At 41.2% G+C, this 24,651-nt stretch overlaps 1 protein-coding gene across 5 annotated transcripts in view; it reads left to right on the forward strand.

The window, feature by feature from the left end:
* Nucleotides 1-24,651, forward strand: part of NCAM2 (neural cell adhesion molecule 2) — a 483,276-nt gene that overhangs the window by 412,638 nt on the left and 45,987 nt on the right. For 4 of the 5 annotated variants that reach the window (XM_063956367.1, XM_063956366.1, XM_063956369.1 and 1 more), the window contains 2 exons: nt 389-593; nt 23,130-23,246. In XM_063956367.1, the coding sequence (XP_063812437.1) occupies nt 389-593; nt 23,130-23,246 (322 nt within the window). The remainder of the gene's footprint in view (nt 1-388; nt 594-23,129; nt 23,247-24,651) is intronic. The other variant, XM_063956368.1, reaches the window with a different exon arrangement.

The raw sequence follows: 24,651 nt of genomic DNA on the forward strand, positions 1-24,651 counted from the left end.
GCTTGATTTTATATTTTAAATAACTGAATAAAACTTTCTATTATGTATTGTTTTTGTTTCTGTCTATAAATTTGAGTTTAGATTAACATATTGTGAGAGAATAAACTGTCTCAGTCGATGCAGACCTTGCATTAAATGACAATGAAAGATTTGCTGGAAAACTGGTTGAAATCCCAAAGTCAGGTTCTAAGATGAGCCAATTTGCTGTTTCCAATGCCCTATATAAAATGCAATCTCATGTATCGTAGGCAGTTGAATTTTAATCTGAAAAAAAAAAAAACAACAAAAAACTGTCCACTGCAGAATCAAATTGAAAGAGTGCATAAATATGATCAACGTCAAATTATAAATAGCTGTGTGTTAAAGTACACATTCTCTTTCTTTTAAGATACTCTTTTCAGCAGCCTTGGAATTGGAGCAGTCATCGGTTTGGCAGTATCTGCTCTTCTGTTAATTCTCGTTGTGACGGATGTCACTTGCTTCTTTATGAGACAGCGTGGATTGCTTATGTGTATAACCAGACGGATCTGTGGGAAGAAAAGTGGTTCCAGTGGAAAAAGCAAAGAATTGGAAGAAGGAAAAGCTGCATACTTGTGAGAAAAATTAATTGTCTTTCTCTTTCTTAAATGTGCTCTAAATATAAAAATACGAAAATGACAAAACTAAAAATACAGGTTGAGTATCCCTTATCCAAAATGCTTGGGACCAAAAGTATTTTGGATATCGGATTTTTCCGTATTTTGGAATAATTGCATACCATAATGAGATATCATGGTGATGGGACCCAAGTCTAAGCACAGAATACATTTATGTTTCATATACACCTTATACACACAGCCTGAAGGTCATGTAATAAAATATTTTAATAACTTTGTGTATTAAACAACGTTTGTGTACATTGAGCCATCAAAAAACAAACGTTTCACTATCTCAGTCTCACTCAAAAAAATCTGTATTTCAGAATATTCCGTATTTTGGAATATTTGGATATGGGATACTCAACCTGTATTTAAATTTGATTTTTCAGACTTCTTATTATACTGGAAATTTGACATGCATAGTAAAGAATCATTCCATCACATCTTATGCTAAGTCAGAAACTGTTGCATACAAAGCTGTATTGGTAGAAGTTATTTTTATATAACGCAAAATAAATTTTATCTTCATTGATCAATTTAGTTCAGAAACAAGCACAATTGCCTTTACTTTCTAATTATAATTTTTTCTTGTTGAAAGACTGTAACAATAACACATTATATATTGCATATGTCTATAAAATAATACATTATTGATCCCCTTGACATTTTTCACATTTTATTGCATTATGGAATTAAAACATTATTTATTTGGAATATTCTACTATTGAACAATACAAGTGAAGATTTTTTCTCAAACTATTATAAATAAACAAACTACAATATTTCTAGCAATTAACAAAAGGCAAAGTGAATGAACAGAAGAGAAGTCTAATTCAAATCAATATTTGGTGTGACCACCCTTTGTCTTCAAAACAGCTTCAATTCTTCTAGGTACACTTACACACAGTTTTTGAAGGAACTCAGCAGGGAGGTTGTTCCAAAAATCTTGGAGAACTAGCCGCAGATCTTCTATGGCTTTAGGCTTGCTCATATCCTTCTGTCTCTTCGTGTAGTCCCAGACAGACTCGATGTTGAGATCAGGGCTCTGTGGGGGCCATATCATCACTTCCAGGACCCCTTGTTCTTCTTTATGCTGAAGATAGTTTTTAAAGACATTTAAGTATGCTTGGGGTGTTGTCCTGCTGCAGAATACATTTAGAGCCAATCAGACACCTACTTGATGGTATTGCATGATGGATAAGTACCTGCCATAGCAAGCAGTCCAGCATCAGAATGTCAATGATTGACATTCTGGCGGGGTAGGGGCGGTGTTGGCCACCATTTCTCCAGAGGTGTGTCACCACCATTTAGGCGGAGAGGAGAGGCCAGGGATCTCTGGTTGCACAGAGATTCCCTGGCCTCTGCAACAGGAGGCTTGCGCATCACCATGGGTGCTGGAAGCTGCTGATGGTGTGTGACTGATCTCCTGCTGTGTTCTAGAATGCAGGTCAGATCACTATGCACTCTGCTTGTAATAGACGCCTCCTGCATTACCATATAGCGCTATCACTGCTGCTTCCAAGCAAGCAGCAATGATAGCACCTCCAACCACATCTGAATCAGCCCCAGTATTCTTTGTATGATGCACAGTGTTACTATTTGTTATACCAAACACAGCATTTATCAAGAAATCCAGATAGTCATTCTTGTGCTCATACACTAAAAAATCTTTACCTAGTTGGGAGGTGAAACTCTCACCTGCGTCCTGGAAATCACTATGCAAGATTCATTACCACTTTCTACAACAATTATTTTATTTTTCCACCATTAAATGCTCTGTTAAGTGCTAAACATATAATATCCCATGGACAGCCAGTCCAACTCTGAGATGGAACGCTGTCTTCGTTGTCAATGTCCTGTTCTAGACAAACTCTCATTTGTACTATGTTCAATCATTTTCTTTATCATGCACTTGACAGTGATGGGGATATTAAGGAGCATATTTATTTGTTATTATGTTTTTTAATTAAATTATATAGAAACAGCAGCTGCTATGTCCTAGCAGCGTAATGCCTGCAGAAGGCTAAGTAGCGTTGCAGTCCATAGTTTCCATTATTATCAATATGTACTATGGTCTGACCCCCCTATGTACCAAACTCAGCAAAGCAAAGCTTTCTGGAGTCTGGTTCCTTTAGTTTATGCCATCTTAAAACGGCATACACACTTTATACCTAGGGAGTCATACTCGCAGTACAGGGATCTTACATTTACTCCCCTGTTGCCTCCATATGGCTCCGGAAACTGACACTGTGCTTAAGTCAGGATCTACCTTGCAGGGACAACAGTTACAGTATAGTTTATTGGGTGCCGGGATCCTGGACGGTGAATAGCCCGCTGGTTGGCCTGCCGACCAACAGGGGCTATTCCCATTTGTGCATGTCCACCTAGCCCATTGCGTGATGAGTACAGCATGCCTTCAAGGGGCTTTGTTGCGCTCGCTCCCTCTGCCAGCCATCTAAATGTCGGGATTCCACCGTTGGTATGGTGACCGGCGGTCTCCCAACTGCCGGTCACACGAACCCAACCCTATACCAATAATAATTGTGGTAATGCAGTGATTATTAATACAAATGCCTATTTGTGATCACTTAAGAGCTCATTATACATGCGGAAACACTAGTTTCCACATGTTTTTACTAACAGGCCCATTCGATTATTAAAGCCACATACTGAAGTATTCAGCAAAGTCCAAAAAAACTGAAAGCTTTTGGAGTTTGCTTGCGAGAATTGGTCCCGAAGTCACGAGAACCATCTTATGTCATTCTTCCTCTGATTGCTGTTATTCAATAACCTTTTCTCAGATTTGCTGTGAGTGTTCTTTAATCTTGTTTGGAAATATTCTAATCAACTGTGGGACCTCTTAAAAGACAGGTGTATTTATTATGAAATCAATTGAAACACTTTAATCGTACACATGTGTGGACTTTAATCAATTCATTATGTGACTTATAAAACCAACTGATTACACTAGAGATTATTTATGTGTGTCTTCGCACCTACTTATGAATACTTATGTAATCAGTTTTCTCTGACGTCCTAGTGGATGCTGGGGACTCCGTAAGGACCATGGGGATATAGCGGCTCCGCAGGAGACAGGGCACAATAATAAAAGCTTTAGGATCAGGTGGTGTGCACTGGCTCCTCCCCCTATGACCCTCCTCCAAGCCTCAGTTAGATTTTTGTGCCCGGCCGAGAAGGGTGCAATCTAGGTGGCTCTCCTGAGCTGCTTAGAATAAAAGTTTAAGTTAGGTTTTCTTCTTTCAGTGAGACCTGCTGGCAACAGGCTCACTGCTACGAGGGACTTAGGGGAGAGAAGTAAACTCACCTGCGTGCAGGATGGATTTGCTTCTTAGGCTACTGGACACCATTAGCTCCAGAGGGAGTCGGAACACAGGTCTCACCCTGGGGTTCGTCCCGGAGCCGTGCCGCCGACCCCCCTTGCAGATGCCGAAGTTGAAGACGTCCAGAGGTCCAGAAACAGGCGGCAGAAGACTTTCAGTCTTCATAAGGTAGCGCACAGCACTGCAGCTGTGCGCCATTGTTGTCAGCACACTTCACCAACAGTCACCAACTGTCACTGAGGGTGCAGGGCGCTGGGGGGGGCGCCCTGGGCAGCAATGTATAATACCTTTTTATGGCTAAAATACATCACATGTAGCCCTTGAGGCTATATGGATGTATTTAACCCCTGCCAGATCTCACAAACTCCGGGAGAAGAGCCCGCTGAAAAGGGGGCGGGGCCTATTCTCCTCAGCACACGGCGCCATTTTCCTGCTCAGCTCTGCTGTGAGGAAGGCTCCCAGGCTCTCCCCTGCACTGCACTACAGAAACAGGGTTAAAACAGAGTGGGGGGGCACTTATTTGGCGATATGATTACATATATAAAAATGCTATAAGGGAAAACACTTGTATAAGGGGTTGTCCCTGTATAATTGTAGCGTTTTTGGTGTGTGCTGGCAAACTCTCCCTCTGTCTCCCCAAAGGGCTAGTGGGGTCCTGTCCTCTATCAGAGCATTCCCTGTGTGTGTGCTGTGTGTCGGTACGTGTGTGTCGACATGTAGGAGGACGATGTTGGTGAGGAGGCGGAGCAAATTGCCTGTATTGGTGATGTCACTCTCTAGGGAGTCGACACTGGAATGGATGGCTTATTTAGGAATTACGTGATAATGTCAACACGCTGCAAGGTCGGTTGACGACATGAGACGGCCGGCAAACAAATTAGTACCTGTCCAGGCGTCTCAGACACCGTCAGGGGCTTGTAAAAACGCCCATTTACCTCAGTCGGTTGACACAGACACAGACACGGACACTGACTCCAGTGTCGACGGTGAATAAACAAACGTATTTTCCTTTAGGGCCACACGTTTCATGTTAAGGGCAATGAAGGAGGTGTTACATATTTCTGATACTACAAGTACCACAAATAAGGGTATTATGTAGGGTGTGAATAAACTACTTGTAGTTTTTCCTGAATCAGATAAATTAAATGAAGTGTGTGATGATACGTGGGTTTCCTCCGATAGAAAATTATTGGCGGTATACCCTTTCCCGCCAGAAGTTAGGACGAGTTGGGAAACACACCTTAGGGTGGAAAAGGCGCTCACACGCTTATAAAAACAAGGGGCGTTACCGTCTCCAGATACGGCAGCCCTCAAGGAGCCAGCTGATAGGAAGGTGAAAAATATCCTAAAAGTATATACACACATACTGGTGTTATACTACGACCAGCAATCGCCTCAGCCTGGATGTGCAGCGCTGAGGGGGCTTGGTCGGATTTCCTGACTGAAAATATTGATACCCTTGACAGGGACAAGATTTTATTGACTATAGATGCATTTCTATATATGCGAGATGCGCAGAGGGATATTTGCATTCTGGCATCAAGAGTAAATGTGATGTCCATATCTGCCAGACGAAGACACGACAGTGGTCAGGTGATGCAGATTCCAGACGGCACATGGAAGTATTGCCGTATAAAGGGGCGGTCCATCGGACCTGGTGGCCATGGCAACAGCTGAAAAATCCACCTTTTGTTACCCCAAGTCACATCTCAGCAGAAAAGGACACAGTCTTTTCAGTCTCAGTCCTTTCGTCCCCATAAGGGCAGGCGGGCAAAAGGGCCAGTCATATCTGCCCAGGGGTAGAGGAAAGGGAAGAAGACTGCAGCAGGCAGCCCATTCCCAGGAACAGAAGCCCTCCACAGCTTCTGCCAAGTCCGCAGCATGACGCTGGGGCAGTACAAGCGGACTCAGGTGCGGTAGGGGGTCATCTCAAGAGTTTCAGCACGCAGGGGGCTCACTCACAAGTGGACTCCTGGATCCTACACGTAGTATCCCAGGTGTACATTGGAAATTCGAGACGTCTCCCCCTCACAAGTTCCTGAAGTCTGCTTTACCAACGTCTCCCTCCGACAGGGAGGCAGTATTGGGAACAATTCACAGGCTGTATTCCCAGCAGGTGATAATCAAAGTACCCCTTCTACAACAAGGGAAGGGGTATTATTCCACACTATATTGTGGTACTGAAGCCAGACGGCTCGGTGAGATCTGAAATATTTGAACACTTACATACAAGCGTTCAAATCAAGATGGAGTCACTCAGAGTAGTGATAGCGAACCAGGAAGAAGGGGACGATATGGTGTCACTGGATATCAGGGACGCTTACCTACATGTCCAAATTTGCCTTCTCACCAAGGGTACCTCAGGTTCGTGGTACAGAACTGTCACTATCAGTTCAGACGCTGCCGTTTGGATTGTCCACGGCACCCCGGGTCTTTACCAAGGTAATGGCCGAAATGATGATTCTTCTTAAAAGAAATATGGACGCTTTCCTGATAAAGGCAAGGTCCAGAGAACAGTTGGAGGTCGGAGTAGCACTATCTTAAGTAGTTCTACGACAGCACGAGTGGATTCTAAATATTCCAAAATCGCAGTTTTTTCCGACGACACGTCTACTGTTCCTAGGGATGATTCTGGACACAGTCCAGAAAAGGATGTTTTCTCCCGGAGAAGAAAGCCAGGGAGTTATCCGAGCTAGTCAGGAACCTCCTAAAACCAGGAAAAGTATCAGTGCATCATTGCACAAGGATCCTGTGAAAAATGGTGGTTTCTTACAAAGCGATCCCATTCGGTAGATTTCACGCAAGAACCTTTCCGTGGGATCTGCTGGAAAAATGGTCCGGATCGCATCTTCAGATGCATCAGCGGATAACCCTGTCTCCAAGGACAAGGGTGTTTCTTCTGCGGTGGCTGCAGAGTGCTCATCTATGAAAGGGCCGCAGATTCGGCATTCAGGACTGGGTCCTGGTGACCACGGATGCCAGCCTGAGTGGCTGGGGAGCAGTCACACAAGGAAAAAATTTCCAGAGAGTGTGATCAAGTCTGGAGACTTCTCTCCACATAAATATACTGGAGCTAAGGGCAATTTACAATGCTCTAAGCTTAGCAAGACCTCTGCTTCAAGGTCAGCCGGTATTGATCCAGTGGGACAACATCACGGCAGTCGCCCACGTAAACAGGGCGGCACAAGAAGCAGGAGGGAAATGGCAGAAACTACAAGGATTCTTCGCTGGGCGAAAAATCATGTGATAACACTCTCAGCAGTGTTCATTCCGGGAGTGGAAAACTGGGAAGCAGACTTCCTCAGCAGGCATGACCTCTACCCGGGAGAGTGGGGACTTCATCGGGAAGTCTTCCACATGATTGTAAACCGTTGGGAAAAACCAAAGGTGGACATGATGGCGTCCCGCCTGAACAAAAAACTAGACAGATATTGCGCCAGGTCAAGGGACCCTCAGGCAATAGCGGTGGACGCTCTGGTAACACTGTGGGTGTACCAGTCAGAGTATGTGTTCCCTCCTATGCCTCTCATACCAAAAGTACTGAGAATCATAAGAGGGAGATGAGTAAGAACGATACTCGTGGTTCCGGATTGGCCAAGAAGGACTTGGTACCCGAAACTTCAAGAGATGTTCACGGAAGACCCGTGGCCTCTACCTTTAAGAAAGGACCTGCTCCAGCAGGGGCCTTGTCTGTTCCAAGACTTACCGCGGCCGCGTTTGACGGCATGGCGGTTGAACGCCGGATCCTGAAAGGGCATTCCAGATGAAGTCATCCCTACCCTGGTCGAAGACAGGAAGGATGTAACCGCAAAACATTTTCACCGCATTTGGTGAAGATATGTTGCGTGGTGTGAGGCCAAGAAGGCCCCTACAGAGGAATTCCAACTGGGTCGTTTCCTACATTTCCTGAAAACAGGACTGTCTATGGGCCTAAAATTAGGGTCCATTAAGGTTCAAATTTCGGCCCTGTCGAATTTCTTCCAGAAAGAACTGGCTTTAGTGCCTGACGTTCAGATGTTTGTAAAAGGGGTACTGCATATACAGCCTCATTTTGTGCCCCAGTGGCACCTTGGGATCTCAATGTTGTTTTGAGTTTCCTAAAGTCACATTGGTTTGAACCACTCACCACTGTGGACTTAAAATATCTCACATGGAAGGTGACGATGCTATTAGCCCTGGCTTCAGCCAGGCGTGTGTCAGAATTGGCGGCTTTATCATATATAAGGCCCTTACTTAATTTTTCATTCTGACAGGGCAGAATTGAGGACTCGTCCTCAATTTCTCCTTAAGGTGTTTTCTGTTTTTCACATGAACCAACCTATTGTGGTACCTGCGGGTACTAGGGACTTGGAGGACTCCAAGTTACTTGACGTTGTCAGGGCCCTGAAAAATATGTTTCCAGGACGGCTGGAGTCAGAAAATCTGACTCGCTGTTTAGCCTGTGTGCACCCAACAAGATGGGTGCTCCTGCTTCTAAGCAGACGATTGCTCGCTGGATTTGTAATACAATTCAGTTTACACATTCTGTGGCAGGCCTGCCACAGCCAAAATCTGTAAAAGCCCATTCCAAAAGGAAGGGGGCTCATCTTGGGCGACTGCCCGAGGGGTCTCGGCTTTACAACTTTGCCGAGCAGTTACTTGGTCAGGGGCAAACACGTTTGCTAAATTCTACAAATTTGATACCCTGGCTGAGGAGGACATGGAGTCTCTCATTCGGTGCTGCAGGGTCATCCGCACTCTCCCGCCCGTTTGGGAGCTTTGGTATAATCCCCATGGTCCTTACGGAGTCCCCAGCATCCACTAGGACGTCAGAGAAAATAAGATTTTACTTACCGATAAATCTATTTCTCGTAGTCCGTAGTGGATGCTGGGCGCCCATCCCAAGTGCGGATTGTCTGCAATACTTGTACATAGTTATTGTTACAAAAATCGGGTTATTCTTGTTGTGAGCCATCTTGTCAGAGGCTCCTTCGTTGTTATCATACTGTTAACTGGGTTCAGATCACAGGTTGTACGGTGTAATTGGTGTGGCTGGTATGAGTCTTACCCGGGATTCAATATCCTTCCTTATTATGCACGCTCGTCCGGGCACAGTATCCTAACTGAGGCTTGGAGGAGGGTCATAGGGGGAGGAGCCAGTGCACACCACCTGATCCTAAAGCTTTTATTATTGTGCCCTGTCTCCTGCGGAGCCGCTATATCCCCATGGTCCTTACGGAGTCCCCAGCATCCACTACGGACTACGAGAAATAGATTTATCGGTAAGTAAAATCTTATTATTTTTATTTTTCATTTGTAATTAATTAAGAAAAACCGTTAAGAGTTATTTTTGCTGAAGGTGGTTACGAATTTCAGAATAAATCCTTTTTGATTTTCACAATGTCGGGAAAACAAATGTGAAAAATGTCAAAGGGAGTGAAAAATGTTATTGTCATTGTATGATTACTATTTGTGGATATGTTTTAGAATTGTTAATGTAATGACTGGCTTGTGAAACGGCCACTTTTATTTCTGTTTTTATATATTAAAATTTATAGTTATATTGAACATATTTTATCATATATTATGTGCAAAGTATATTACTGTAAAACAATTATAAAAAAAGGTAGAATGTTTTCAACATTATGAACAGTCCAAGGGTCACATTTTTGTTCCCATAATACTATGGGAACACACAAAGGTTTCTTCAAAATAATGATTATCAGCCAAGGCTAGTTATTGTACAAAGCCTATGGGGATTGAAGGGCTTGACATTATTTTATTTAGATAATTGATAAAATCAGTGATTTTGAAAAATCTAATTTTGCAAGTTAACATGTGTTTAACTAATGAAAAAAATAAAAAAGCATAAAATGCATAATAAACTGCGGCAGCTCCTACCTTCTTGTAGGAGGAGGGTTGATGCTACTACTACTTGTGCCCGGAGAGGAGCCCTCCAACAACTGTCAGCCGGGTCCCGGCACCTGCGCAATAGATCTAGCATAACCGGAAGTGGGGACTGTGCATGCACAAGGCTCCAGTTTCTATGGACTGCATCTTCAACAGCCCATGGAAGCTGTCTAGGGCTGACAATGAGACAGGGAGTGGCTTTCCAAAGGAAGCTCACTCTCTGCCGAATGCAGCCTGGTCTGTCAGTCACAGAGGGAGGAAACCTGTCCTGCAGGTGAATTACAGGTGGCACTTCCAATAGGAAGTCACTGTCAGTCACAGTGAAGCTAGTGCAGTCACAGACTGCAACTGACTCACTGAGGTGGTTAATTATACTGTCGAGGAGGGGGGCTGCAGCCCATAGGTAAAGTCTGCCACTGATAATAAATATTATAGACTGCACAAGGAAGAGCAACTTAAATAATACATGGCCTACAGCACAAATCTTACAAGGAAAGTCTAAAATATCTTAATACTGTATGCGTAGATTGGAGCATAGAAGGGAAAGGGGGACATGATAAAAACTTTAAAATATATTGAGGGTTTTAACAGAGGAGAGACATTCTTCAAAGAAAGAGAAGTAGTTTCAGGGGAAATTCGAGGAAAAATGACTTCACAGAAATAGTAGTTGATAAGTGGAATATCCTCCCGTCAGAGGTGGTTGAGGCTAAGACAGAAGAGAATTGTAAACACGCTTTGGATAGACATAAGAACGTCCTTAAAAAGACGTAAGGAACAGATAGGGTTGAAGTTGCCAAAAGGATAAATGACAAAAAGAGCAGACAAGATGGTCCAAGAGGTTCTTATCTGCCATCAAATTCTATCGGTGGGATGTAATGGAGTCCAAGATCGCCGGACGTACGTGTTGCCTGCCGATTTTTGATGTTTATTTAAAGGTGACAATCATTTACAAGGCAAAACCATGCCTATATTTCTATGTTTCTAATATAAATAAAATAATGGATAGAGTATTACAGATTTACTTGGATCGACTAAGAACAAACAAGAAAATCTGTGTTTAATTAATGAATGGATTAATTTAGTGTGAACAATTGAGTAATGGTGAGGACACCAAATGGGTCAACAAGGATGCATTCCCAAAACACTAACCAATCTCACAACAAACCAGTATGAGGTTGTTACAGCTCTATGGATATGTAATCTGGCATCTGTTTGTTGCTTTTGGTAGCGAGGTAAAAAAACTACAGTGTATATATGAATCTTAGAATCATAAGAAGATAATTAGTACTACTGTACCCGTGGATCTTTTATAGTGTTTCAGTAGTAATGTGCTTCAGCAAGAGAATAGGGAAAACATGGACTCCGAGGACTAAACACTGAGTTAGTATATTTATTTTTGTACAATATACTAAGATTTTGTGTATAATATATATTTTGTAAATATAGTGTATTTTGTATTTGTTATGATTTGGCAACATTTCTGATCCTGTGTCATTTAAAATTTCCTTTCAATTTTGATATATGGTAATTTATATACTTTTTATAATGAATTGCTTTTTCATTTCCATAACCCAGTTAAGTTAAATCTATAAATCAACAGCAGAGCCTATCTAGAATGGATGTAAGCAGTGCTATATTTGTGGGGAAAAAGGTTCAGGAACATCCAGGGGTGGGCAGTGGTTGGCAGAGCTGTTGGTAATGTGGGATGATCTACAGTGTGGGTTCACCTCTGTAAAACAAAAGAAAAAATAATTATCCCTTGCAAGGATAAAAAATTTGCACACGCAGTAGGCTAGTGACCCAAAAAAGGGGGTGTGCCCTCACTGTAAGGGGTATGGCATTGGTGTCAGAGGCATGGCCTTGCAGGAAAAGACTACCTTATATCCCAGTTTTGCTGCCTGCATGCACACAATAATGCCCCTTACAAATTATGCCACACAGTAAGGCTTCTAATTACTTTTAAATTACCTGCTAAGTGTCAGGGGTTTCCTGTTCATTGACAGGGGTTTCATGCACTGGGGTCTATTCTCGTTGCCAGGGGTTTCATGCTCATTGCCAGGGGTTTCCTGCTCATTTTTTATACAAAACTTTTCCAAGAAAGGTAAACAAGAACTCTCCTAAGATGGGGCACTCAGTTGGTATTTATCTCTATGTGCTACACAATTGGATCAATAATAGGGAAAATAAAAAAAGGAGAGAGAAAGAGGTAGAAATAGAGAAACACTCTCCTAAAACTTAACTTTTATTATATCAATAAAAATAATTTAGAGATTACATACTCTTTATCTAAAAGGCGAAATATAGACACACTACATATAATACAACATATACCAAGTTAAAAGGTACAGGTTTTTGGGAACTCCAGCGGGCCTTAGCCCTCCCAATTATTGGAAAATATATTTATGACATATTATATATTACCGGTTCTGAAAGTGGATCAAGATTTAAGGAATTGTCTAGGTACAGAGGTCTCTATGAGTTGGCGAAGAAGCACCAATCTCAAAGATACATTGGTCAGCAGTCACTTCCAAAAAGCACACAACAAACAACCAATACTTAAAGGTACTTATCCATGTGGCAATTGTACAGCCTGTCAGTACATAATCAAAACCAACAAAATAGTCACTAAGTTTGGACAGGAAATCAAAATACAGGACTATATGAATTGTAAAACGACAAGAGTGATCTACTGCCTACAATGCCCCTGTGGCCTTAGGTATGTAGGCATGACTTCAAGAACAATGAGAGTACGGATTTTGGAGCATGCCACTAACATCCGAAATGCCAAGAGCGAAACGAAAAAGCTGAGGAAAATAACATCGGTAGCCAAACATTTTCTGTTAAATCACAATGGTGATCCTCGTTGCCTTAAAGCATTTGGCTTAGAACATGTCAAACTAAATATTAGGAAGGGAGATCTGAATAACATTCTACTCAGAAAAGAAACTGAGTGGATTTTTCTCCTCAACACGGTCACACCAGGGGGTCTTAATGAATTCAATAGTTACGCCTCATTTCTCTGAGAATATAGAGAATTCATTTAGTGACATTTAGATAACATACATTTATGTACATCGATTTGTGCAGTGCACATAATTACTCTTTTCATTTAAATTTAATCTACTATCTAGATACTGATAATTAATGGGGGTTTTCTACACAACATAGAGGGCTCCATTCCTTTTATGGTTTTATGGGGGCACATAAAATATGTGTCTGTATATACATACATATGCACATATATTTTCTTCACGCTGAACCTACAGGTCAGCGATATCAATACTTACCAATTCACTATTTATTTCTTTTTTTCACTTTAATATTAAATCTTTTTACTTTTATTAGTAGGTTGTAGTTTCACTTTATATATATATTTTATTTAGATCATTACTGCTTTTCATTATCATTTTAATTCTATCAATATTCATTGGTACTCCCACTTAGAAATACTAATGCAATATACACAGACTATTAAAGGAGGTGGAACATACAACAAATCACAATGAATATAGAGGATACTTTATATTCCTACAATGATCTCACAGGTTAAATTCTTTATTCACCAAGTCACAATAAAAAAAAAAAAAAAAAAAAAAAAACATAGAATAGAAAATAATTACTTCACAGTTAGTTTATAACAGGCCCCCCCCCCACCCCAAATCCCCCCCTTCCCCCCCCCCCACTCCTCCTTCCCTTTTTATATATAATCATACTATAATTAACAGTTAGAATACTAATGCACTAATTTAAATAATAATTTTAGTTAAGATATGAATAAAATAACATAGAACCAATGACCAAATAGAAGAAAATGGTATGCCCCTACTTCACCAATCAGGAGTGCGATATATATTAAATGTTGAATAGTGAATATATATCTGCAAAATAAAGAACGATTAGGGATAATTGTAAGCAAATGTTATACTTTTGATGTTCCCTACCAAGAATCTTATTAATATGTAAATTCTCTATTTGAAGTTTATACATATATAGCTAATGATGCATATTGATACAAAAACGGCCCTTCTTACAATATAGAACTGAAGATAATAGCCGCATGCTATTTACTTTCAGCAACATGAAAGGTATCTATATAGAATGGTGTTCAGTAACATCATTCACTATATCTTCCTTATATATTACCTCATTATCCCAGTCTCTCTTATTTTTTCTCTTATGCCCTGGATGCCGAACATTATTAAATAAATCATCAGCCGTCACTTGATGTAACTATCTCGTTTCAATAACAATTCGCTCTCGTGTCGTGTCTACTACATTGGTTTAAGAATAATTAACAACAAGTATCAGGCTCTATCTCTCTCTTCTAATGTGGTCTTTATGTATAATAACTGTTATTCTTATACATGTGTATCTATCTTTATATTGAATAAACAGCAACATGCTTTTTTATGACTAGAGGCAATCATGTATAAGGTCCACGTATTTACATCTGGGAAGACTGCAGTAAATACAGGTGTTGATTTAGATCAATTAGACATCTGATACGTATAATCAGGAGTCTCTGTGTCTTTGTAAGTTTCAGATAGAATCTATTAACATATGTCGGAATATACATCACTGCAGCCGATACACGGCTTACGTGGTCATTAACAACGTGAGCTGACAGCCAGCCGGACTCGAGTCTGTCAGAAATGATTAAATATACCAAGCACACTGACTGACTACCGTGAAAGCTGTAGACAATATAGATTCAATATTAGACACCTGACCTGTGTAGCTCCATTACCTTGGAGTGTGTCTTTACGATTCGTTGGTAGTAACCTAGTAATACATACTTAGGTACATATCAATGTAGCTAACATATGACTAAATATAATCATTAATAATGGAAACCGTTAACCAATCATGCTATAAATATATAGAGATTATTTGTTATACTTGAGTACAAATGATTCCCCCGTGAATAGAGGACGTCATCGTTTGCGTCCGCCTCCGGGGGAGCGGCTAACGGCTCTTAAGGAACTTGGACTGACAATAATCAGAAGCTGTTCCCCCCTTTGTGAACAAGCCACGGCGAAATGTACGTTAAAGGAAGGAAGCGTGTAGGGTGCCCTGCCAGTGCGCACGGCGGGCGGCCCCCTGGTACAGGTCGTATGAGATAAATAATACTTGTGTGAAGCCGCCAGTTATAAGTATCACACTGGTCTAAATATCATAATGAGCAGCATATTATCACCTGCATGGTCCATGCACTATATGTAGTAAACTGCCTATCATGATATTTGTTGCTATGAATGTTAGACCACTGTAGGCTCTCTATATATAAGTGCTTCACAAATTAAGTATGCTAAACTCTACTATGTCTCCGGGATCTTTTTTGAATGACCCTGATGTTAAAACATGATAGCACGAATCCTGAAGAATTAATTTATGAGACAGGTGTGCTATAATTGATTAACAATATCCTCTCTGACTGAGCATATACTTTGGATTAACCCTAAGCACTCCATATGCCCAGGGTAACACTATAAAAACAGTTGCCGGGAGCAACAGGCTATTTGGTGTATATATATATATATGAAATTTTGTGCTATATAGCCAAGACATATACCACAAAAAATAAGTGTTATCCAACTTGAGGAATGATTATTAACAATTTATAGTAGTCATAGTACAAGAGTAACAGATATATAGGCAAGTAGGATACTGAAGCCACATTCTGAAATAACAGTGGTTTAAAAACTATATATTTATGAATTATTTATGCATATGAAATACAATCTGAGTAAACACCAATGATAGGTGCTGAGAGAATATTATCTGCTCGGTGACCAATAATAAATGTTGATCTTTTGTCTTAATATGCAATAGGTGTTTAAAAATGAAGTCTATATTGCCTCTATATTTTCAACACCTCAGTAGCAAAGTGTCAGTAACCCGCGAACTGGCTGCACTGATCTTAGTATTATCAGCCAGTATCTAAGGCGAATGGGACATAATGCATACTGATTGGCTGTATCTATATCTCTATTGACTAGCATCAGCAATGGTCTCTCACCACGCATATAATGCTTGAGCACATGCATGGCAGCAGAACCACGAAATTTGCAATATAGTCTTGCCTTTTATACACTCTGTACTCTATTCAACACCAGGGCAGGTTAAGTGTCAGTAGCTTTCTCATTGGCTGCACTGACCTTATGGTCACCAACCAAAAGTAGAAGTGAATGAGACACTCTCCATTAAAGCCCTGGCACTGTCTATGACTCTAGAGACTTGCACAAGTAAGGGTCTCTCACCTACGTATATAATGCAATAGCACATACGAGGCAGCAGAACCAAGAAAAATGCCCCAAAGGTCTTGATTAATTCTCTAATAGGGTCAGTCATAAATATATTTTCCAATAATTGGGAGGGCTAAGGCCCGCTGGAGTTCCCAAAAACCTGTACCTTTTAACTTGTTATATGTTGTATTATATGTAGTGTGTCTATATTTCGCCTTTTAGATAAAGAGTATGTAATCTCTAAATTATTTTTATTGATATAATAAAAGTTAAGTTTTAGGAGAGTGTTTCTCTATTTCTACCTCGTTCTCTCTCCTTTTTTTTCTTTTCCCTATTATTGATCCAATGGTGTAGCACATAGAGATAAATACCAACTGAGTGCCCCATCTTAGGAGAGTTCTTGTTTACCTTTCTTGGTAAAGTTTTGTATAAAAATTGAACCCAACTCTCAGGGAGCACCCCCCATTATTCTTAATTATAATATTGCACAGTAGTGCATGATACAGAAATCTGGGGTAAGGGTATTACTTATTTACTATTTCTAGATTGCCCTCTGATCTTGACTCAATAAATTGTCCATAAGACTGTGCAGCTAGCAAACCCCCCTTTTGTGTTTCCTGCTCATTGTCAGGGGTTTTATGCTCATTTCCAGGGGTTTCATGCATCAGGGGTCTCATGCTCGTTGCCACGAGTTTCATGCTTTTTCTAGAGGTTTCATGTTTATTGCCTGGGTTTACATGCTCTGGGTTCCATGCTCTTTGCCAGGGATTTCCTGATCATTGCAAGGGGTCTCCTGCTCATGCTAGGGGTCTAATGCTCATGCCAGTGGTTTCATGCTCATTGCCAGGGGTCTCATGCTTGCTGTCAGGGGATTCCTGCTCGATGCCAGGGGTGAGGGTGGGTGCAGGCATGAGAAATCATAACAATAGCCCCTACAGCCCTCTCAGTGGCTTGAGGGTGCCATTAACTGCTGCTACTTGACCTCTAGAGTCTGTATCCTCTTCAGTGGTGGCCATTTTTTTAGTTTTTTTTTAAACTGCTACCATCAGAAGCATCCTGTCAGCCTCCCGGTGCTCTCAAACCACTGCAGGGGCTGCTGGGGTTATTGTTATGCTTCCTCATTCCCGCACACACCCTCGCAAAGAAGAAAAAATTTGCTGGCACCTTCAAAATGCCGGTGACGTAATTTTTCAAAACACCTTCAGGAACGGCCTTCCAGAGCATTCTGGATGAAAAATAGCCATGGGTATAATCTGTATGATGCAAATGGCCTCCTGGATCAAGGGTGCGGGGGTCCATGCTATTCCCCATGCATACCAGAACAAGGTATGTCTGCACTGATGCCGTTTAAACAAAATTCTAAATGTGAAGGGAGGGGGGGTTTGAGACTTCCATCGGCTCCTCATTTGTTAAATCGCTACTGATAAACATATTATGTATTCCATCATAGAACGATTGCAAATGGGGCATGAGATACTTCTCTGTGGCACCTTCTCCTATATCAACAGAATCAGAAAATGCAAAGTGTACAAAGACAGCTTAGAAGGAATACTTTACAATAACGTCACTCTATGGGGGTAAGGTGTGGAGATTCACTTGGGAGTGAGGTTTAGCGGGGTAAAAAACCTTGTGTAGCTTGCGCCAAATTTTAGATTACAGTATGTGTGTGCTTCAGATGGTGGGGCTGCAAGAATGCTAGAGCAAGTGGTTTTCATGAATTTAATGGTTTTAGAAAAATCCTGACTTGTTCTGGAGGTGCAAGAAATGGGATGCAGTTAATTTGCCAGCTGTCGGAATTCTGGCAGTCAGGATACCAAGGCTGGAATCATGACAGTTGACAATGCCGACAGCCAGAATTCCAGCGCACAGGGGCTTTTCCCGCTCATGGGTGTCCAGGACACCCATAGAGTGGGAATAGAACCGGTGGCGAGCTCAGCGAGCCACCGATCCCACAGTATGGTGAGCTCAGCGAGCCTACAAGGGGAGTCTTTGCACCAGCCCCACTGCTGGCATTCTAGCGGGCGAGATGCCACTGTCGAGATCTTGACAGCCGGCATTCCGTCCGCCGGGAATACGTATGTATTCCATGAGAAATATTATGCAGTAAGTTCTATAGAAGTCACTGCATCCCATTTTCAGTCCTGCAATTAAACAGCAAAATCCGGAGTCGGGTGGGCTTTTAAAATTTCCCGCTGTCAATTGAATTCCCTCCTAAATGTGCACAGAATAACAATGTTATAGTACATACTTTAATTCCTCTTTCTACTGTAAATGATAAAACTTATAGTTGTTTTTTTGTAAAGTGCTAACTGCAGTATAATTTGCTGGCATTCTGACCCCTGCAGTATTAGGGCTTGCTTCATACTGTATATTCTGTTTGTATAGGTTATATAAATAAAGAGGGCACCATAATTGTGCAGTCTTCCTTCAACTAGATAAAACAGCCTCAGAACTGAAAGGTGCAGCTGCTCTTTTTAACCAGTCTAGTGCTGGTGGAGTTTAGAAGAGAAAGTTGGAATTTTTCTATGCAATCATCCAGGAAAGTCAACAAAGTCTGAAACAATATATGGGACAAAACAGTTTTGCTGTTTTGCCAGTTGAAAATGATTTAAATTTAATTATTATAAACTTATACAAATATTCTCTTACGACTATGAAGGGCCTGTTTCTGAATCACATGTACAGATGGAGCCTCCCTTGTCTTTGCCTGCCTAGTCGCAGGCGTGCACTCCAGTGTGACTAGGTGATCCATCCACCTAGTCACGCCGGGAGTGCACAGAGACACTCTCATTCAGAGCGTCTCTGTCCGGGTGCGCGGACGGAGACGTTCTCCATTCAAGTTAATGGGACGTGCGCCCAGTCAGTGACGGAGACGACGAGTCCTAGCCACACCTAGGCGGGCGCGCCTAGGCACAGACAGAGCCACCACTAGCGTGGCTCCATCTGTAGCAGCATCTGTTGGTGGTCACCCATCTGTGAGTTTATGCAAATGGGTTACAAACCCATTCCCTGTCGTACATCCATGTAGCCAAATGAGCAAGGACTGAGATGTACAATTTTAGCATCCGTGTGCATTGTAATATCAGTTGGTGCATCCTTATACCCCACCATCGATCGCACCATCAAATTTGGGCCAGCTCTATCCCAGGTCTAGTTTTTCTGTCTGAACCCGGCCTCCAGTGCTTGTAGCTGCGCATACAGTATGTGAAAACACCTGCTTGCATTGACACGCCCATGACACTTCCATGATATGCCCACTGAATAGCCCATTTTTCTGTGCACAAATAACCCCTACCTAGTCACCACCCAGGAACAGCCATCACTTTTCCGCCATTTTTCTGATACTGTGTGACCAGGGCCATCTTAATAGCATTGTACCCACCCATTAAGGGAACCAATTAAAAAAAAATCATAACAAGCCCCTCCTGTAGTCCTGCACAATCTCTCCAAATGCTTCCATACATATGGGTCCATGGTCATCTTAATTTGTATCCATGGCAACTGTTTGCCGCAAATAGTGTGCCCGCGACTATGTACAAGCACTTACATATGCACCCGCTTGCATAGGAATGCATGGTGTGTATGCATGCTGCGACTAGTCATGGAAGAAGCAGCGGTGTAATGGTTAGCATTATTGTCTCACAGCACTGAGGTCATGGGTTCGATTCACACCATGGCCTAACTGTGTGGAGTTTGTATATTCTCCCCGTGCTTGCGTGGGTTTGCTTCGGTATCCTCCCCCCACAATGCAAAAATATACTGGTAGGTTAATTGGCTACCGACAAAATGAACCCTAGTGAATGTATGCGCGTGTACATATGGTAGGGAATATAGATAGTAAGCTCCACTGGGGCAGGGACTGATGTGAATGGCCAAATACTCTGTAAAGCGCTGGGGAATATGTGTGCGCTATATAAATCAAATAACTGGTAGTAATAATAATAATAATAGTAGCTGCAGCAGCAATGCATACACACACGGTGGGCAAAACATGTAAGATGAACACAATGGTACATTAAACGGCTGTCAGCACTCTGACTGGCTATAGCTAAACACAAGTCAGCATGCTGACAGCCATTCTCTGTCTGGCTCCAGGCTTGGAGGCAGATAGAGAATTCTGCCTGGCCGCTCTGATTGTGTGACCACCAACCACCCCTGGTTGGTCCCTAGAACTGTGGGGCTCTGGGCAGCTGCCCAGTATGCCTATATGTAAAGATCTCCCTGCTGCATCTGACTAAATCACAACAGTACCTTTGTGCATTCACTCTGTGTAAAGATGAATTGTAGGGATTTTCTGAAATTTTGGCACATGTGCAGTTGCAAATCATCACTCCCCTACGTGAACATCGGCTGTGTGTGCTAATTGCATACAAGTCAGAATCAGGGGGTTAGCTATTTAACCCTCTTTGGTACATTTTTGTTGTCATAACATAAGTAATGCTGACTTATTCCTCAGTAGTGATGGTGCAGAAGTTAATAAGATGCAATCGGAAGAACAGAAAAAATGTGTCATCCGAACAGAATGTACAATTGAAAACACTTAATGTACTGAAAACCTCTTTGAATGAGAACACTTTGAAATAGCTTTTTTCCCATTTATTGTATCATCCTGCAGGATATTAAATATTACTCAGAGAGCACTCCTTTTTCAAGAGTTCCTCTGTGCAGAAATATCTTATTGGATGCTGCTTTTGTATCATATTCCACTGTTGATTTGATTTAGTTTATAGTTGTGCTACAGTGGTAACAGCCATTTAGCACGTTCTGTGCTCAAACATACCACAGTCTCTATTTTTCAATGGAAAAGTCATAATCTGAACCTATTTAATTGGCAAGCCAAGGAGAACAATTTTATATTTGTGCAATCATTTCTTAAATTATATGTCAGATCTCCAAAGGGGATCCGGTTAGCATACTGGTGTTAGGAATGCTGGCAGTCGGAATTCAGATGCCAGAATCCCAACACTGGTCAGAAGAAGGAAGTGGGATTAGGTTTAGGCACTAGAGGGAGTGTCAGGGATCGGCTATGGGGGTGGGGAGGTTAGGGTTAGGCTGCGTGGAGGGAGTCTTAGGGTTAGACTCTAAAAAGGAGGTAGGGTTAGGCAATAAGGGAGGTAAGAGAGTTAGGCACTAAGGGAGGTAAGAGGGTTAGGCACTAGAGGGAGTGTCAGGGATAGGCTATGGGGGTGGGCAGGTTAGGGTTAGACTGTGAGGAGGGAGGCTTAGGGTTAGACTCTAAAAAGGAGGTAGGGTTAGGCAATAAGGGAGGTAAGAGAGTTAGGCACTAAGGGAGGTAAGAGGGTTAGGCATTAAGGGGGAGGGTTAGGCTGCAGGGAGGGTTAGGGTTAAGCACTAAGCAGGGAGTGTTATGCTGTGGTGGGCGTTATGGTTAGGCTGCAGGTAGAGAGGGTTAGGTTTAGGGGGTAGAGGGGGAGGGTTAGAATACTTACCTATCAGGTGTCGGCATTCTGTGTGTTGGGATGCCGCTGTCAGTTATCTGACCGCTGGCATCCCAAGCACTGGGATCCCGATATTATCCCATCCAAGTATGGGTCATTGTTTGGAATGAAAATATGATATCCATCTAACCTGTCAACAAAGCATAGTGTCAGATAATTGTCATGGCTTTGGTACCAAAATGAGCCCAATGATCAAGAACAATATATTTGAACTTGATGAAATTAGTATAATAGTTTGGTAAATGCATTTGAAAGAAAACCAATATTGGCCTTTGTGTAACTGTAAAGTCATCTTCATGCTAACTGAACCAAATGATTCCAGAAAAGCTACGACAGCATGGCCATTTTACCAAACAGACAAATTTCATCTAAATGTGACACTTAAATGTGTGGATAAATGTGGACACTGTAAGGGTGCGATTCAATTCCATGTGATGTTGTAGCAGTTCAGGTTATGTGGCATCTGTTCATCACTCCAACATTGCTTCAACACCAAACATTCTGCCATGCAGCTCCATAGAGTTTTGCAGGAAAATATGTGATGTTGTGCTACCAAGCTACAAATTACCTGTACAGTACATCACATTATACTGCATGATGTAGCATCAACTGGAATTGAATCCACCCTATTTATTCTATTTTAAGTGAATAGTAGCTTTGACCTGTGTGTAGTTAGCATCAAGCAGGACATTTATGAGACACTGGAAAAATAAAAATAAGCATTTAAAGGTCTGATAGCATCAGATAAAGTACACATAAATTGATATAATTTACATACAGTGATTATAAAAGTAATTTACCTCTCTGGTTTTTCACATGCTGTGTTAGAACATGGAACCTTGATTGTGTTAATTAAAATGTATACAACTAACCAACCAACCAACCAACCAACCAACCAACCAACCAACCAACCAACCAACCAAGCAACACAGATGTACTCAAAAATGTGTCATTTTTAATTCAACCATTTGTCAAAATTAATTAGGACAAAAAAATGTAGTTAATACCTTGTAGGACCACCCTTGGCAACAATTATAGGTGAACTGTAGTTGCCAAAATTGCTCTAGCTCAATCAAGTTAGATATCTCCATCAGTTTGGATGTTGTTCACTGGTGGACAGCAGTGTCCAGTTGAATTGAGATCTGGGGTTTGATTAGGCCACTTCAGGACCTTGACCTCTTTTTTGATATGCCACTTTCAAGTTGGCCTCTCTTACTACAGCTTGTGGAAAAAGTTGGTTACTTCAGAGGAAATCTATTCTAAATATAGCAAGGGAATGAATACTAATGTAATTTCAGTTTTTTTACTAATTAATATTGACAAATGTTTGGATTACATTTTTTTTGCCACATTATTAAGTACTTTGTGTTGATTAGTTATATTTTAATTTAATCTATTATCGATCCAAGTTGTAGCTCAGCAAAATATGAGAAAGCCCAAGTGAAAACTTTTTATAGCCTCTTTACAACACATTTGGATCAATTAATGTTAATATTTGGTGACAAGTGTGTCTCTATGTAGTAAATACATAATTTAGGACTGCTTGATATCTTGTAGGAAAGCTGGATCAAAACAACCAATAGTAGAGATGAGAACTGAGGATGAAAGAATTACTAATCATGGTGGGAGCCCAATAAATGAACCAAATGAAACAACACCTCTTACAGAACCTGAGTATGTATTATATTCTTGTTTTGTTGTTGGTTCTTATAAAGTTTAGCACCAAAGAAACAGAATATAAATTACCTTTAGCGTTCCTTATTATAGTGAACCATGTCTATCTACATGTATGTCTTATGATCTAGGCAGATTTCTATCTTTAGTTGTTTACAGTAGCAATACATGTTTGCTTATAGATGGCAATATTTATATGTATATATTTATATATGTATATGTATATATATATATATATGTGTATACGGTATCTATAAATCACCTAGTTTGTATTTTTTTGTACTGACTGCAAAGTTGGGTTCTAAGAGTTCTTGCCTACTCTCCCAGAATATTTAGGAGACTCATAATTTTTTAGAACTGTCCTGAAGTCTCAAGAGAGATTATACATGCCTCTTTGATCTTCTCCACTTCCCCAGTGAAGTGGGTGGTCCTGGCGATTGATGACGTGTTTCACTGTGAATTAAGGAACTGCATCCCCCTTCCTCCCTATACACACTGCTTAATGGCACAATTGTGGCATTAGAAAGTAGGGTCTGGGTCACAATAACAGAATCCACTGTGCCATGCCCCATACACTTATCACATTGCCAGCTAGACGGTTGCCAAGTGTGGAAGCAAGAAAGAATGTCAGATGTTTTTGAATGATAGACATTGGCTGCAGTACATGTTTTTCTTCCATCCCATAATTTAGTCATTAAAAAAGTTGTAAACAATTGAAAGGCAACTAGACCAAATTGTTATTTCACTAGAAGTCCTAGAAGATGACAAATGACAGCAAATTATACTGAGCAATAGTAGTAAATTGGAACTTAAAGTAACATTACCCTTATGTAAATATAGAAGGTCAAATATATAGTCCAGTGATAAGATGACATTCCACTGCAGTATTGTTGAAAAGCAGTCTTACTTTGCCACTCTATTACAGATATAGTAGGTTCCTACCAGTCTACAGTCATTTATACTCATGTGACATCACTTGCTGTATGACCTGTTCAAATCAACCAATCCACACATTGCATTTCCAAGGCTATCAGTACCTCTCTGTCTGCTGTAGCACCTCCCTTCTCATATGGCAACTTGCTGCAGAGAAGTGAAAAGTAGGATAGTAGACCTAAGGCAAAATAAGAAATTAGGGCTTATATGCAAAATTATATTTTGCCACTCCCCAACTTCCCCTTATGTCATCTCAAATTATACATTAAGAGATAATGATGCTCTATTTAAACACTTCAGCCCTCTGTTTAACCCCCTGCTACTGTATCTCAATTCTCAGTTTGAACTCTCTCATTTCAAGTTTGTCTACAAATCCATTTCTTTCGCTGCATGTGTACCTCATCCACACTGTGCCGACAGAGGATCCGAGCTGCTCTGTAGCACTAGGAGCACTGGGAAAGTGACCAGCATG

The sequence above is a fragment of the Pseudophryne corroboree genome, chromosome 2, assembly GCF_028390025.1.
Source record: "Pseudophryne corroboree isolate aPseCor3 chromosome 2, aPseCor3.hap2, whole genome shotgun sequence".
NCBI classification, from domain to species: domain Eukaryota; kingdom Metazoa; phylum Chordata; class Amphibia; order Anura; family Myobatrachidae; genus Pseudophryne; species Pseudophryne corroboree.